Here is a 17,440-nt window from a genome sequence, read left to right as displayed (position 1 = left end):
CCCGTGAAGACTGAACAGCAGTTATAAGCTGGTCATGGGGGCAACCCCTAGGGCCACCAATAGCTTTTTGAACAACAGTATTAAGGTAGCCATCTAGGGTAACATTTTGCAAAAGAAATCATTCTTGTAGAATAATGATGGTAAATCCACCCAATTTACTGCACAAAAAGAATTGTGTAAAAGAGGGAAATGCCCTCTCGAGTTCCAGGAAATTACCCTCAATTCAAACCCATCGCTAAAACTGTGGCCACTACACAGGAGAGTGCCTGGATAGATCAATTAAGGTTTTGGTCAACCATGACCACTCTTAAGAGCAAACCTCTCTCCCAGGCTCATACTCCATAAGTTTCACATTCCTTGCAGTCAATGATCCATTTGCGCATGAGATTTTAGTGGTGCTTATGTTTTTTGCATTTTTAATTTATTCTTCTCCCTGTGGTTATCTCGTGCCTATCTAATTACGTCAAATCCTCGCACTATCCTCTTTTTACAAGCCAACAATTCTGAGGAATTCGTCTCCCTCTTATAACGGTCTTATTATGTCTCAAAACATCACACCTATTTGTGCAGCAAACACAGTTGCCTCTTGTGCCCTTCAACCTTTGTTGCCATTCTCCAAATGCGGCACAGTACTTTAATGGAAGGAAAGGGATCGCCCTACAATTTCACGTGCAAGAGGGATTTGTAGGGCCTACTGATGCATTACCGTTGCTTTAGCACACATCCCTGAGTTTCTCCAAGATGGCAACTAAATACAATATGGTAGCCTGAGGTTGTATAACTTCCCATCATGTGACCATGTGACTAGAAGGGAGAAAAGAACGATGGAGGATGAGGCGGAGCAAAAGACCAGTAGACCAACTGGACCATTGAGAACAGGTCCAGATAATCCCCTGCAATGGGGAGAAGATCTAGAGGTACAAGAAGAGACCAGGCATGGGGAGTAGAGGTGTGGAGTTGTGGAAGAGTTGAGGCAGGGGCAGTAGCTGCGGTAACCTGGAGGAGTGATGACCCAGGATAATGAGAGGGGAAGAGACGTGCATGACCTTTTGTTAGGCTCGAACCAGGTGGAATGGTGCATCAATGGAAGGATTGTTGGAAGGGTTCTGCTTTTAGCAGTAAGCAGCGAGGCCAGCAGAGGAGAGGGACACAGGGCCACATGCAAGAGAACTGCAGACAGATAGGGTCACCAGAGGAGCAAGATCATCTGATAAAGATCCTGCAAGAACTTGAGACCCAAAGATGAACTGCATGAGAAACAGATTTCAGGAGGGGATGCGAGAGGCTGCTTCCAAGGAAACAAAGTGAAAGATCAAAGATCCAAACTGCTATCTGTGAGAAAAAGATGTTTGACATTGCTTCTGGGGAAAAGGGGAAAAGTTAATTTGCAATGAATCTCCAAGAGTTTTATTGATTACCAAGAACACCATTCTGAACGCAATATTAAATTCCATTGAGCCAAGTGAACAGTACAATTTGCAAACAAAAATTATGTTTTTAGCTTCTTTTACTTGTTCATCACAATTATTGAAACTTTACGTAACTTAGGAAAAATGTCTACTTCAAGAAACAGAAAAAAAGGAGTCCACAGATACAATATCAGTATGTTTGTATGCTTTCCACCAAAGAGGCGGTTAAACATTTTGTTTGATATCTAGATGGGCAACTGGATTTTCAGTCTACAGTATCCGGAACCACCCTCTTATAAACCAGAAGATTGAGTAAGAAGGACACCAATAGAAATCTAACATTCAGTGATAAAACATACTGCATCAATAAAGGTGGCAAAAGCTTTTTAAAATTCATTACATGTCAATAGAGGTGTATGTATAGCACTCCACCAAGTGTTAAAGCAGACATTAGCTTTCAATGCTGGAAAACGTCCATTAACGTTATACCCCATTACAACCCCGATCTGTGACAAAATAAACACTTCACAACAACTACTTGATGCATACACCATGTTAGTTTAAGTACTGTTTTTAAAGAACTCACCATCTCTAAAGCAACGTCCTCTGGCACATCTCTCTCCAGGTCAAATGAGAATTCTATTGCTTCATTGTCCTTGTACTTGCCCTTCAACTTCTTAACGTCCTCAATGCGTAACCAGAGCTTAATGGAAATTTTCTCTCCATCATCTTCCTCTGCTAACTCAACTCTTACACCAGTCTCCTCTTGGAAGAAAGCATGGTTTAACAGGTCCTTGATGGCATACCTGTAAAGGGCAGAAAGCCACTTCTATTGAGATACACATAGCCAACAGGTTAATATTTCAAGTCTGCCAGAAAATGATACCGTCAAAATATAGCCAAGATAAAAAAGCATCAGATTTATAAAATTCACAAAATTGTTCAATTAGCAATGCAAAAATGAATTAAAATATCATAAGCACAATTGAGCAAGGTATTTTAACATACTGTGATGAATCCCACAATGTAGTCACTACTTTAGATGGGGAAAGCACCTTTCCATGAGGCAAGGGAGGTGAGGCAGCTACCGGATAGTACTCATGGTGGCGGTACTCTGCAGGAGGATCTCATGGGAAGGGAGGACTTCATTGAGAGTGGTGACCATCTAGGGAGAACAAGGTATCCCTTTAACCCTCTGACCTTCCCTCAAAATCCCCATTCCCTAATGCCCCATGAACCTGGACATGGAAGAGGCAACAAAACAAGCAAGGAGGATTCCTGACCAGAACCAATTCACACGCTCTAGTCTTTCGAACAATGTCATTGGTCAGCTCCATTCAAACAAGGAGAGGGAATAGAAGGATGGGGTCTTGTTCTTGGTACGGCATCGGCTGCAGAAAGACACACAGAAGAATCTCTGGTAAGCCCAGGGAGCCGCCGAACTGCAGAGCAGGCCGCAGAGGACCAGGGAAGGCTCTGTTGTGCCTGAGAAGCCACTGAACTGCATTGCAGATGCAAAGAGGACCGGGAGGCGGCTCTGGTGTACTCAGGACGCAGCTGAACCACAGTAGAGATGCAGAGAACCGTGAACCACAGAAGCAACCGCAGATCCAGGGAGACCACCGAACAGGAGGGTGATGGCCAAGACCCTGCAAATAATAGGGTGGCCAATCTGAGGGCTGGGGAGTCCCAGAGAGAAAGTGAAGTGAAAAATAATATTCAGAAAAATATTCCCTGGGGAATATATACCAAGTGAAGGGGGTCTGGGACCCCCACCCTGGGAAGACCCAACATGAACAGAATTAAGGAGGGATACAAACTTCATATGCACAAGAGGTATCCACAGACCTTGGCAGAGGAGTAAACCAAGGCTGTGGTGTGAAGAGTTAAAGAAAGAACAGAAAAAAAAATGAAGTAAAGAGGGTCTGGGACCCATACTGGGGTAGTGCACCACTAACCATAACAAAGAGAAATACAAACTTTGCTTTTACCAGCAACTCTCACAGACCTTGGCAGAAGAGTAAACCAAGGCTGTTGGTGCAAGTGGAAACAGAGAGACAGAACTGAGAATACAAATGTTTCCCTACTTGGCAAGAGAGTGGGCCAAGAGGAGGACTACTGAGGATCATGGCAGAGCTTGGGAGAAGAGAACCAAGCTATTTTCCCTGGTCGAACTGCTTAGGGGAAGTGTCTGCCCACAGACGATAAACCTGGAGAAAGCTGTAAAGACTGAGGAAAGGGAATCAAACCCTTGAGTCTAGTGGAACTTTTTTCTTTCTTTGGTTGCACCTTTTTGGAACTTTTGTTTTGTGAATTGCGAAGCTGGAGCTGGGCTGCAGGCCGACAATGAAGAGACATTTCCCTTTTCAGCTTTTGTTAGTTTGGAGCGTGAGAGACAGGTTCGTACCTGGAGACAGGTTAGTACCTGGACACAGGATGCCAAACTTTACTTTGGACATACTGACACCGACAATTTCATTCGCTAATTTGGTTGAGGTTGGGCACCCCCCTGCCCTCCCCTTAGCGATAGGGCTTGTTCGGATTTCCTCCAACCCCACAATTTGTGTTCTTGATGAATGTCTTTGACAATCAACATGCCACCTTTGTGTCCAACTCTTACTCCTAGACCTTCACAATACAAATAAAACCACAAAAGCTGAAAAATAATACTAGACCATTGTAGTGCATGCATCAGGTACAATAGTCAATAAATGGGCAACCCTACGGAGGGCCACATGTTGAATGCCTATATTTATTGAACCCAAAAGTCTAAATTTGCATAATGAAAAGTAGGAAAGACATTTAGGGGCCGATTTATGGAAGCGTTATATAATGGCGCAATCCCATTGGAAAATACTCTGTCAATCAGGCTGTTAGTGTTGCAGTTAGACACATGGAAAGAAAGGATACAAATTAGGGCAGGTCCCAAAATGTGCTAATCATCTTAGAAAGTAAGAAGTGGTGAAGTGGTGAGCAGATGAGCAAAATGTCACCAATTAGGAAAGCTCGGTTCACCATTGCGGTATACTATATCTTCAATCTTTGAGAACGTGATATCTCAATGTGTGATCTTGCACATTGGAGATCATGCTGCTTCATCCCATGCAAATGTTTTCACCTCGCTTACGGATTTCTTTCTTACTGCGGCTGCCTGGGGCATGCGGTGGTCTTGCACACAGGCAGCAGCAAGCTGGCATGAGTTCAGGAATCATTAATTGTTGCTGTTCAAGATTTTGAAATGTGTCAGTTGGGGTACAATTGTGAGAGGCTGGCATTTTCAGCTTGCCAATGTCGCTCTTTGTCCTTATCCTTCTGCATTTACCCAGTCTCCTACAAGCACTTCTCTCCCCAATTCCTAATCTCCAAGGTCCCCAGGCTCTCGCCAGATTTCCTTAGATGGACAAGGCAAGGTTAAGCTTCAATGGCGTACCTCAACACCTCTCTGCTGCCCACATCATGCACCAATGCAAGGGTGGTTCACTATCTGGATTCAAAGGGTACACTCTTTACCAACTTACACAGCAGCTCAATTACACCATGCTAGTGTGCTAATTGGTAGCGTGGCACCAAGAAAACCTATTGCGGGTGCCGGAGGCAGAATAAAGTAGGTATGCATATAACTGACCATGCCAGGGCCCTTCGGAAGCAGATTGCCTTCTTTTCATTGCACCTATACATTCAGCTTTGAGCTGCTGTTTACATGTGTGACCCAGGCCCACTGGCAGTCTCTAATTTGGGCCTGTATTTGCGGTTACCACTACATCTCTTGATGCTAGACTGAAATTAGGGCTCGGACGGTGGGGTCCTCCGAAAGGCAATCAGAGTTAGACACCTTAATTTAGTCGAGAACCGCAGTGGGAGAGGGTTTCTCACTCTGAGGATTATCTTGCCATCATGCAGCAGAAGCTCCAGTAGAGCTTAGGAAGTATTGTTATAATATGCCCTAACCATCAACAATAAGGAGGAACCACTTTGCTTCAGAATGTCAGATGACGAACAGTGTGTCTCATAAAATGTACTACTACTACACCACTTGGGTACTCGCCTTTCCACATTACAGAAAGACCTGAATGTCAAAAAAAGCCAAGAATGAGGACTTGGAAAATCAATCCTGCCGCTCTTAACCATCGTTAGCTTTGTTTGTCTGAATCCACACAAACCAGCCCAGTGAAACTATTCCTGGAAAAGGTACTGCCAGATCTCCTTGGTAAACTTTTTCTGATTATTTTCAAATCTAATGAGTGCACAGGTCACGAAGTTGCTGCACTTGGCTTCCCTCCATGTCCTATTATCACCAGAGTGCAAAACTAATGAGACAGGGACCTAATCCTTCGAGCAGCCTGCAAGATGGGAGACCTTCAGTATCAATCTTCAGAGCATTTTATGTTTGACGACTACAGTCCATCTGTGCAATCTTCAAAGAAACATTTTAGTGATAGTCGCAAAACTCGGAGTTACATTTCCAACACTCCATGCTATTAACTGCAAAATTAAAAATCATAAAGACAATTTCTTCACTATTCTGAAGGACTCCATGCATTTTATCACTACTGCCATTAACGCCTGGAGCCTAAATCGCTGAACTGGCTCTCCATAATTCTGCCCTGGAACATATGTTTTTTCTGATGTGTTTTGACCCAACCTTGGGTGCCAGGACCTGGAATTCTACTTTCTGGTCAACTAAGCAATGTGTTCATATGATTTTGTGCTGTTGTACAAAGTATCCAATTTTATGACTATAACCTAGCTGACCTGTCATACTGGATATTTGGTGGCGAGCATGCTTGTCGCCAGAAAGCTCAGTGGCAAATGCCACTGTTGGCTGTCTTTCTTTCTCCAGCCCTGGGCCATTTGCGTTTACCAGTGCGGGAGGGGGACTGGTAAAGTGGGGTGGGATGTTTTGATCTTGGTTTAGAAGTCTACATGAGTATGGACTGTAAGCATGTCAAGAAATTTACAGGTTAACATGCTTTAGACATATGAGAATATAGCTTAAGGCCATATGTATTAATCCTCCTTTGCATAACCATTCAATTTAGCTAACTATTCCATGTTGAATTGTTTTTATGGAATGTGCAGTGTCTGAAAAATCTGAGTAAGCACACCAAGATGGCTGCTTACTTTATTCAACAAAATTGGAATTGCCTTTTTGAAGGAGATGCATAAACATGAGACGTTTGCAAATAATTGGGGATGAGAATAGGTGACTCTCCACTTATTCCCAAGGTAATAACACCTAGACAACAATGTGTTCGATTGATTCATAAACGTTTCATCATCAATATCGATCGCCGATATGTCAATGGATTTGTATACCTATTAATTGCCCCGATTATTTTATTTGTATATACACAGGGAGGAACAATGCTCTTTTGATTACAAAATAACGCAAAATAGATAAGAAATCCGATTTATGGGAAAGCAAAGAGCTTCTTACAGTTGGGTGCGTTTAAGTTACATTTTGACCAGGTTGTGGGGGATAATGGGAGAAAATGGAACAGTCACCGGGAGAAAACACATGGGTGGACCAACAGATTATAGACAACCAACATTAGACATTTGTAAGTGCAGGTAAGCGGTACAGTCAGCTGTGTTAGGGATGTGACCATGATGGATGAAGTGCTAGAGTGGAGGCAGTAGTAAGTGAGGGGCAGGGTAGAGGCGAGGGAAATGTTTTAGCTAGCAGGCAGATGAGAGGAAGGTTAAGAGGGTAACTCAAAGGCGAGGAGGCAGCCTTTCAGTTTGGTCTTTAACAAATCGTTGTGGACTGTTTAACAGTTTTGCAGTGGAAAAGAATTCCATGCAAGTGTAGCAAGATGAGAGAGTGAGATGAAACGCAGGGAGGGCAAGGTGCAACAAGGGTAGTCAAGGAGGCAGAGCAAAGCTTACGAGACGTCTTTTTGAGTTGGATGGATATGGTGGTGCCTTTTCGTGAACAGACATTTAAATCTGGCCCTGTTTTGCATAGTCAGCCATCCCTCCAACCCTGGTGACGATGAGAGGAAGAAGATGTGAAGTGAAGGAGTTCAAAGAGTACTGGTAGCAATGTTAATTATCTGGTCAAGAGGACAGAAATCATAGTTGGGGAGACCAAAGACTATGCTGGAATAGTAGTCCAGAATGCAAGAGTGGTTAAGGGATGCTTAGCTGTTTTGAAAGGAATGAGGCACCAGAGATTGAGGCGAGCCGCCGTTGCAGTTTTGGGGAAGTAGAGGTGGTGTGAAAAGGGGCATAGCTGATACAGAGGTTTCTAACTGAAGAAGAGCAGGAGAGAGTACCAATGGGAACTGGATAGGTAGGGGAAGGGATGAAAGAATATTTGGCAGGGAAGAAGAGCAGGTTCTCTGGTTTGCAAATTAACTGGAATAAATCAATGTTGGTCCCCTTGATTGATTCAGTTGTGCAATGTGAGACTACCCTGGACTTCAGATGGTGCCACAATAGTGTTCAATACTTGGGCTTTCGTTCCCCAAAACTACTGTATGACCATAACTTTACACACTCCTTTAAGACATTGCTACCAAGATTAATAAATGGAGCACGCTCCCTTTGTTTAATGCCACTATTCGGCTGATGAAAATTAGCTCACTCTATTTGCAAACGGGTCTTCAAGTTTCTTTTCAGCATTGAAATCTCTACAATCATCAGGAGGGGCATGTATGGTGTGCATGTGCAAGTAAGAGGAGTGTTGTGGGAGAAAGAAGGTGTTCTGGGGGGGGGGTTTAAGTAGTTGTTTGGTTTGTTACAAATATTCTCGACTGTACTGACTGACCACTTGGGTTTCACTGGCTTATAGATATGTTCCAAAAAGGTGACAGGAAGGGGGTAAGAAGGGATTGCATTATTTTATCTCGAGTGGGTAGCCCGGGGGGCACTGACCGTTTCTGGCACGACAGACTAAGTATCAGCATGGGGACATACATGCCACTAAACCACATATGCACGGCCCTGCCCCTATGCTGCAACAAGAAATATCACAACCAATAAGTGACTGAGACAAAAGGCGCAGGGATGCCCCACTCCTGGCCAGGAGGGGCGGGGGGGGGTGTCCTTCGACAGATGTGCCCTAGACCATATGTCTACCTACCTAACTGCTAAGTATAAGGGGAGACCACTACAGAGCAGACAGGAGATAATGGACCTCTGGAGGATGTTTGAGGAAACAGTGACTCCTGAAAAGAAGGCGAGAACGCCTGATGAGGGTAAGACAAACGGTACAGGGGAAAGTAAGAAGACTGAGGAGAAGACAAAGGGGATTTACCCGTTATTAAACAGATCTACAGCAGGGTATACAAATCCGGCCAACGTATCGGTGGGGGGGGGGGGGTGGCGGACACAATCCTAGCAGATCCTAGCACAGCCCCGCTCCCTCCCAAGCAGGTGTTAGGGAGAATTCTCATTTAATGGCTAATTTCCCTTAACTAGTGAGTCCCTCAGCAGCTTTGCTGGATCTCTGGAGTTATTTCTTTCCACTTGGTAAGAGTGTGAGCTTTTCCCCCACTCTTACCCATGTTTTGCTATGCGTCTTACCTGTTTTTAGGATTGTGGGCTCTGAAGTACACCACTTCAGTGGCCCCCTTCTTTTGTGTGTTACACAGCACCTTCAGTGCAGTGACACAGGGTTGTCGTGCAGACTTCCCACCGACTCCATTTCTGAGGCTGACTACTGTCCCCCAGAAAAGGGTAAAGTTGCCATTAACTTTACTTAGTCATGTAACCACATATCCAGTTCACCCCATCTTACATGGAGTACTGGAAAGGGTTAATCCTTAGCCCTTTTTATCTGTACCTCCTAGAGCATTGTTTTGCTCTTAACATTTAGAATTGGCTGGTGGCAGTGGTAGCTACCCTAAACATTCCTACCGCGGTTATCTTATATAAACGTGGTAGTATTGTAGGCTATTGTATTAGCCTCGAACTTAAACCCGCTTGACCAAATACTTTTTCTTTTGGCTCCGGTGCGGTTTATTCACCATTTCGTTTTGTTAAACTCTTTCTTGTGTTTTACTTTGAGCGGCAAACCAGGTTTGCCTTCTTTGTTCACTGTCTTTTGGCGGGCCTCTGCCAAGAAGACCTCCTCTAGGCGCCTGGGTGTCTAGGTGGGCTGAATGTAAGGGAGGGGTGTAGTCACCCCCTGCACAGGGAATCCTAGGAAACCCAAGTAGCACTTTTCCATGATTGGCTGAGGTGATTGTCCGGGCTGGACAATCTCACTGCTGCGTAATTGACAGCCAGGCTGTGTGAATGGGGGATTTTCGCATAAAAGGCAGGTCTCTTGGGCTGGAAGTCAGAGTCGCCACGGGAACTACAAGGAACCGAAGAGAAGCGGAGAAGTAGTCAACTGCTGCAACTACCCCGTCCCGGTGAAGCCCTGCTGCAGTCCTGAGCTATCTACCCTTCAACGACTAAGAAAAGATCCAGTCCGGAGACTTCTTCCCTTAAGCCTGGTGGGGATAACCAGCTCAACTTCTACAGCCTGAGGATTTCCTTTGTGGTCGAAATCGCTGCATACTGCTGTAGTGGTCTGGATAGCCGCCTGAAGAGCCTCTCCTGTTTTCAAGGAGCGTACCTTTTATTCGTCGTCGCTGCTGCCGGCCTCATCCCTGTGTGGTGCAGACCCCCTCATTGTCGTCCTTGCTGAAGCTCCAGGAATCGTGGGTCTGCTGGAAACTACCAGGAACAACTGCCACAGCACCAGCTTCTTCATTTTGAACAAGGTGCTGTGTCCTGCTTGAGGAATTTGGGTGAATCCCTATTTCTCTTTCTACAAGGCTTGTCCTCATCTTCCCTCCTTCTTATAACTTTTGCTTCCGAACATTGACGATATCCAAGTACTCTTGGCTGCATTGAATCGTGAACTGTCCGACTGTGTGATCCTCGACAACAGGAACCTGGTTCCACTTGACACTGGCTCCGGCCTCTTGTTTCTTGAATTTCTGTCTATGAGTGTTCTTCGATTCTGTTTGCATGACAAAAGTATTGCCTATGATTTTTGCCCCCAACTCCCTCTGCGTATCTCGAGTGCTAAGTGTGTTTTTGCCCCGGTAGCAATTCTTGCCACGGATACACGTTTATTTTGTAGATCGAACTGTCAAAAAGTGATCGCAATTGTATTCACGGTAACGTCACTTGTTTCATAACACCGGTCCATTCAAACACAGGGTACTTACCTTGATTTATACAGAACACAGTGAATTGGTTAGTTGTAGTGTATTTTACGTGTGGTTTTGAATTTAATAGAACAAGTTACTTCTTACCTGGTAACGTTCTTTCGATGGGATGTTCCTCCGACGTATTCCTTATTTTTGATCATCTCCAGCTTGCTGGCCTCTGAATTTATTTTTTCAGTAGAGGGCTCTGCGCGTTGACGTCCCTCGAGCCGATGTCCCTCGACAGCCTCCGTATCGGCGCTGACGTCACCACGCATATAGACTCGCGCAGCGTCCATTGCTCAGTTCCGTTTTGACGTTAACAGTTGTTTTACATTAATTGGTTATCGACCTTGAAGGAGCATAAGCTGCAACCACAAGGGAAGTATTCTGCGGGGATGGATGGGAGGGGCGATAAGGAATACGTCGGAGGAACATCCCATCGAAAGAATGTTACCAGGTAAGTAGTAACTTGTTCTTCGAAGGGATTGTTTCCTCCGACGTATTCCTTATCTTTCATACACTCCCATAGCAGTGGTGTGTAATTGGAGGTGGGAGTAAAAACGCCATGTTTCCCTTTAGGAATGAACAGAAAGTAATACGGCTTTGCCAAACCTAGTCTCTTGACTAGGAGGAATCCAGGTTGTAAAATCTTGTGAACGTATGTGCGGACGACAATGTGGCAGCCGCACAGATGTCTCGAACCGGAAACCCACTTTGGAGGGCGAAGATGCTGCGATACCCCTGGTTGAATGAGCCCTAAGATTTTGAGGAGGCTCTTTCCCTGCTAGTTTGTGACATTCCAGAATGGCCAAAATAATCCATCTGGAAATGGTCTGTTTTGTTATCGGTAGTCCCAATCTGTGCCCCGAGTAACCAACGAACAGTTGGTCTGCTTGCCTAATCCTAGCAAGTCTGCGGATGTAAAAGCTTAAAGCCTGCCTTGTTGAGTCCAGCCTATGTAGCCTTTCTTCCTCTTTCCCCGGATGGGGAGGAGGATAGAATGAAGCTAAGGTCATTTTCTGAGTGATGTGGAATTCAGAAACCACCTTTGGGAGGAAATTAGGCTTCACCTGTAGGACAACTTTGTCTTTATGAAAAATTGTATGAGGGGTTTACAAGATAGAGCGTGTAATTTGCTCACCCTTCTAGCAGATGTTAATGCCACTAACAAGACAGTTTTAAGGGTGAGAAATCTTAGCGAACAAGAGTGGAGTTGTTCGAAAGGAGTACCCATCAGGAAATTTAAGACTAAATTTAAGTCCCATAAAGGAACCTAGAACGGTCTTGGAGGGTAGACATTAGTAAATCCCTTTAGAATTTGTATTACTAAGGGTAATTTGAAATACGATGGCTCCTCTGCAGTGCGCTTGAAGATCGATAGCGCTGCGAGATAGCCCTTGATAGTGCCAACTTGAAGAACTGAATTTGCCAAGTAGAGTAGAAAGGATAACACAGTTGGTGTACCACATGAAAAAGGGTCGATATTCTGTTCCCTACACCAGCTGCAAAATGTATTCCAACGGCAGCAGTATAAAGACTTTGTTGCTGGCCTTCTGGCCGAAAGCAACACCTCCATGACGTCATCAGGGAGATCCCAATCCTTGTACCTCACCCTTTCAGAAGCCAAGCGTGAAGGTTGAGGGTTCTGGTGTCTGGATGGAGAACCTGACCTCCCTTCTGCGAGAGAAGATTCTCTTTGAGTGGAAGACGGATTGGAGGACAGATGGACATATCTAGAAGGTCCAGGTACCACGTTCTCATGGCCCAATCCAGGGCAATTAGGATCATGGTTTTCCGGAATCTTCTCAACCTCCTGATCATTTGAGGAATAACAGGGACTCGTGGGAACACCTAAAGGAGTGGAAAATCCCAGTCCACTACGAACGCGTCTCCTAGAGCTCCTCTCGGGGGAAATTCCTTTGAACAGAACAGATCGCCACAAGCACCAACAGGAAGTGCGAACAGATCCACTTGAGGGGTTCCCCAAAGGGCAAAGATCTCTTGAAGGACTTCCTGAGCTAGCTCCCACTAGTGGGAGACTGTGCTCTGCCGGCTCAGAGCGTCCGCTGTCAAATTCTTCTCTCTGGCTAGGTGGACTGCCGATAGAGAGATTCCTTTTTGGATTGCCCAAAACCAGAGCTGCATCACCTCTCTGCACAGTGGCAGTGATCCTACGCCTCCTCTTTTGTTGGGGTAGTGCATGGCCACCGTGTTGTCCATCATTATCAGGACATTTCTCCCCTGTACTGATGGCAGGAAAGCTTTCAGCACTAGTCTGATCGCTCTCAGCTCCAATAGGTTGATGTGTAGTCTGGACTCCGATGGAGACCAACGACCGCTGATGGTCAAGTCGTTGGCATGGGCTACCCACCCCGTGAGTGAGGCGTCTGACTACTGTTATCTCCGGCCATGGTTGCCAAAACAGTTCTCCTTTCAAGATGTTCTCTGGATAGGCCCACCATTGAAGGTCGCAGGCTACCTTATCCGGAATCCGGAGGAGATCTGTCATTCTCCCTGAGAATTGCGACCACCGACTTCTCAGTGCCCACTGAAGAGATCTCATTCTCAGGCGAGCCTCTGGCACAAGGAAGATGCAGGATGCCATGAGGCCTAGCAACCTCAAAAAGTCGAAGGCTGGGAGACGTTGGGCATTTTGAAACTTGGTGACCATCTGTAGAATATCTTGAGCCCTCACCTCTGGTGGTGAGGCTTTTCCCAGGGAAGTGTCCAGGACCGCTCCAATGAACTGGAGTCTCTGTGATGGTATCATCTAGGACTTTGAAATTGAGGGAGAAGCCCAGTTTGTGAAGGAAGTGGCAGACATAATTTAGCTGGGCCTGGGCTTGTTTCGAAGATACAGCCCTGATCAGCCAATCGTCCAGTTAGGGGTAGACGTGGATCCCTTCCCTCCTTAGACTCGCCGCCACTACTGACATCAGCTTGGTGAAGACCCTCGGGCGGAGGTCAGCCCAAATGGCAGAACTCGAAATTGATAATGAGAGTCGCCAATTGCGAACCTCCGGTATTTCCTGTGTTTGAGATGGATTGGCACATGGAAATAAGCATCCTGAAGGTCCAGAGATACCAGCCTGTCCTGGAGCCGGAGGGCCTGAAGGATCTGAGAGAGTGTTACCACCTTGAACTTGTCCTTCCTGAGGAACTTGTTCAATTCTCGTAAGTCCAGGATGGGTCTCAGTCCTCTGTCCTTCTTTGGTATGAGAAAGTAAGGGGGGGAGTGGGAGGGGGGGGGAGGCGGGGGGAGTACCAGCCCTTGTTCCTGTCCGCTACAGGTACCGGTTCTATGGCACCTTTCTCTAGCAGGTCTATAATTTCCTGCAAGAGGAGCGGATCTAGAACCTTTAGAGAGCTGTTCCCCGGTGGATGACTGAGGGATGTGTAGAAAGGGTAGGCAGTAACCCTGGGCAACTGTCTCCAATGCCCAAGCATCTGACGTTATAGCCTGCCATTCCGTCAGATGGTGAGTTAATCTGCCCCCTACAGGTGTATTGTGTGGAAAGGCCTCAGAGTGGTTTGGGGGCGGCTGATGCAGATGCCGAGGGTAAAGCGGCACCTGCTGCTGCTGCGGCCTTAGTACCTTTGACCCGTCCACCTCGGGTGGATCTCCTTTGACCTCTGAGCCGGCTGTCCTCTGCCTTTCCCGAATGCGGAATAATAGCGAAAGGACTTTCCTCTCCCAGAGGTTCCTGAGGGGCGAAAAGGAGTTTGGCGGCTAGCAGCTCCTAAAGATTTTTCTGCTGCTTTAGAAGTCTGCAACTTTTCCAGACTGTCATCAGCCTTTTTTCCGAATAATGAAGAGCCGTCAAAGGGCATATTCAAAAGTCTGGCCTGTACATCTGGAGCAAAGCCAGACTTTCGCAACCACCATGCCTGCGGATTGTTGTACTTGCCGCCATGGCCCTGCTGATACTGTCAGCAGAATCGATGCCAGTTTGAAGTGATTCGCACATGGCATCTTTGCCATCTTTAATAATAAGGAAGGCTTCCTTTTCCTCTCCTTCGGGTATGCAGTCAGCCGCTCATGAAGCACACTGCCACAGTGTGTGATTGAACCTGGCAAGCGTACAGGTGGCGTTGATGGACTTCAACGCCAAACTACAAGCAGAGAAGACTTTCTTCGCCATAGAATTGTACCTCATCTCTATCCTGTGGGACAGTAGGGTAAGCGGTCCTACTGCTAGATGAAGTTGCCCGCTTGAACCACCAGGCTCTCTGGAGTCAGGTGTTTTGCTAAGTATTCAGGGTCAGCAGCCATTACCCTATACTTGGCTGACAATCTTTTATTGACCGCAGGGATAACTTCAGGAGTTTCCCAATTAGATGTAATTTTCCTTTGTAAGGCTGCATGGAAGGGGACCACAGGGTCCTCCTGTGGACCTTTGTCTAATATGTCCGTTAGGTCATCCTGTTGAAAAACAGGGGAAGGTGCAGACCAACCCATAAATTCAATAATTCTTGCCATAAGGGTTCTATAGGGTGTTTCGGTATGACCCCTGGGTCTGGCTTAACAAATTCCACTTCTGGGGAACTGTCCAGCCCACTTGCCTCAAGTAGTGACTCCTGTAGGTCCTTCAACCTTCTTTCCTCAGAGGTGAAATCCTCTGAAATAGGCAGTGTGGTCCTCTGTAACCCAAATGTTTCCTGGTCAGAATCTTCCCCTTCTTCAAAAATTGAAGATAGTCCAGGGTACTCGGACCTCTGAAATGGTGTAAAACCCATCTCTAAGGCAGAAGGAGCCAAACTCATTATTGGGCGAGAAAACGTCGATGTCGTCGACGCCGATGTGACAGGCTTCGAAGGCGCCGAGAAAGGCGTCGAAAAAACTGGAAGGGGTCTCTAAGAACTCGAGAGGATCGGGATCCTACTCGAGGACATCGACAATGGTCTTGGCGTCGTGCCGGAGGCCCTTGGAATCACCGTTGGCTGTGGAGTAGCCTTGGTCTTCTTTCATCGGCGTTGACGATGGCGTCGAGTCGATCGACCGATGCGTCGAGGAACCCTTCGACAACGGCCATCCATGCGTCGAAACAATCTTTGACGACGGCGTCGAAGATGGTGCCTTCTTACCCGATGGCTCGTGGCGCTCTCGGGTGGAATGTTTCGCCGGGTGCTGCGACTCGCGGCGTTTTGATTTTTTGGGTTTTTCACCGGGGTATCACCCTCCGCTGTCTTCGAGGGGGTCGAGGCCGCTTTCTCGAAGACGCTTAACATTTTCTTTCTGAATTCCTCCCACTCAGCCTGAGAGCTGTGTTTTGTGGGACAGGAGACCCTTTCTGGGGAAACAGAAGACGACGAGGAAGGGGATCTTCAACGTCTCTTTTTTGAGTGTCTTGATCTCGATGAATGGTGGGAGTTACTTCGAGATCTAGAATGGGAATGTTTGACGGCGAGGAGACGAATGCCTCGACTCAGCCAAAGAAACCTTCGAGGAGGTTTTGACTGACTTACCTCTCTCGAGCTTCCCCTTGCGCTCCTTCAAGGCTTTCGCCGTCATGGACATGCAGTCCTCACACTCCGAACAATGGTGCTCGGCTCCCAAGCACCACAAGCAGATCCTGTGTGGATCCGTTAGACATTTTTTTTACCGCAGTCTCGACATTTCTTGAAGCCGGATCGCAGTGTTGTCGGTTCTGATGAAGATGCCATCGAGAACGAGTAGGTCTTATTCGAGTAGATATAGAGTTATCCTGACTGAACTGAGCAACGACGTTCCGAGGCCCCACGAAGCGCGGAAAAACGGAACTGAGCAACAATGCAGCGTGTGGCTATTTATGGGCATGGTGACGTCGGCGCTGATACGGTGGCCGTCGAGGGACATCGACTCGGCTGACGTCGACGCGCAGCGCCCGCTACAGAAATAATTTCCGAGGCCAGCAAGCTGGAAACGCATCAAAGATCAGGAATACGTCGAGGACACAATCCCTTTGAAATTATAATTTACTGGTAGGGCTTGCACTACAAAAGGGCAAGATGAGTCAAGTAGCCAGGTCTCAGCAATACAGACCAGGTCTGGCAAATGCTCCATCAGTAGATCATAAAAAGAGACAGTATGTGCTACAAGTGAATGTGCATTAAAAAAACATTTTAAACAATTTAATGGACTGATCTCAACACCAGGGCACACCTTAGGAGCAGCATTAAAACCAGCAGGAGATACTGTAGAAGCTGGAGCAAGCTGCACTAATGCACTATGCAGCAGAGGTGATGGGAGAAGGCCATAAAATGAATGAAAATGAGCCACCCAGGGCCCGTCCGAGTCACGGACGGGTACGGATGGGTGTAACTTTGGCACAGCTTCAGTGGATATTTGCTGCGCTGCCGAAGACTAGTCTGTTTGTAAAAGCACATGATATCGCCAGAGCCAATCCAAAGACTTCTGACGAATAGGCATCGAGAAAAGGCTGCGTATTGAATGCAAGTCAGAAATTAAAAGTCAACTTCAGCGACAACTGGCATGAGACCCCAGGGCACCTCAAGGATGCCAGGAACCCTCTTGCTGAACTAGTCAGCTACAAGGTCTTACAAAATAACTAATTGAGAGCAGCACTAAACCTTCCCAGATTCAGCCACATTTCTACTATCAGACGGGATGCCAACTGGCTCTCAGTTCGAGATAGAATTACACTTCGCACCCTGGCAATCACTCACAAATGCCTCTCAAACACAGCTCCCAAATATTTGTCAGACAAATTCTGCAAGTACCAACCAACCCGATCCACCAGATCTGCCCTTTCCCATTGCCTCTCAGTACCCGGGTTCAACTTAAAAACTGGGTGGCGCTAGCTTCCAGTCCAAGCAGCCAAGCACTGGAACTCCATTCCTCTCTCCTACAGACAAGAACCATCCTTCCCGACTTTCAAA

General features: G+C 46.5%; 1 protein-coding gene across 8 annotated transcripts in view; it reads right to left on the bottom strand.

The window, feature by feature from the left end:
- The window catches only part of WNK1 (WNK lysine deficient protein kinase 1), a 2,404,646-nt gene that overhangs the window by 1,621,675 nt on the left and 765,531 nt on the right, over positions 1-17,440 (bottom strand). For all 8 annotated transcript variants that reach the window (XM_069628604.1, XM_069628602.1, XM_069628603.1 and 5 more), the window contains exon 6: positions 1,996-2,215. In XM_069628604.1, the coding sequence (XP_069484705.1) occupies positions 1,996-2,215 (220 nt within the window). The remainder of the gene's footprint in view (positions 1-1,995; positions 2,216-17,440) is intronic.

The sequence above is a fragment of the Ambystoma mexicanum genome, chromosome 12, assembly GCF_040938575.1.
Source record: "Ambystoma mexicanum isolate Mex_15411 chromosome 12, UKY_AmexF1_1, whole genome shotgun sequence".
NCBI lineage: Eukaryota > Metazoa > Chordata > Amphibia > Caudata > Ambystomatidae > Ambystoma > Ambystoma mexicanum.
This window is presented reverse-complemented; position numbering and strand designations above follow the sequence as displayed.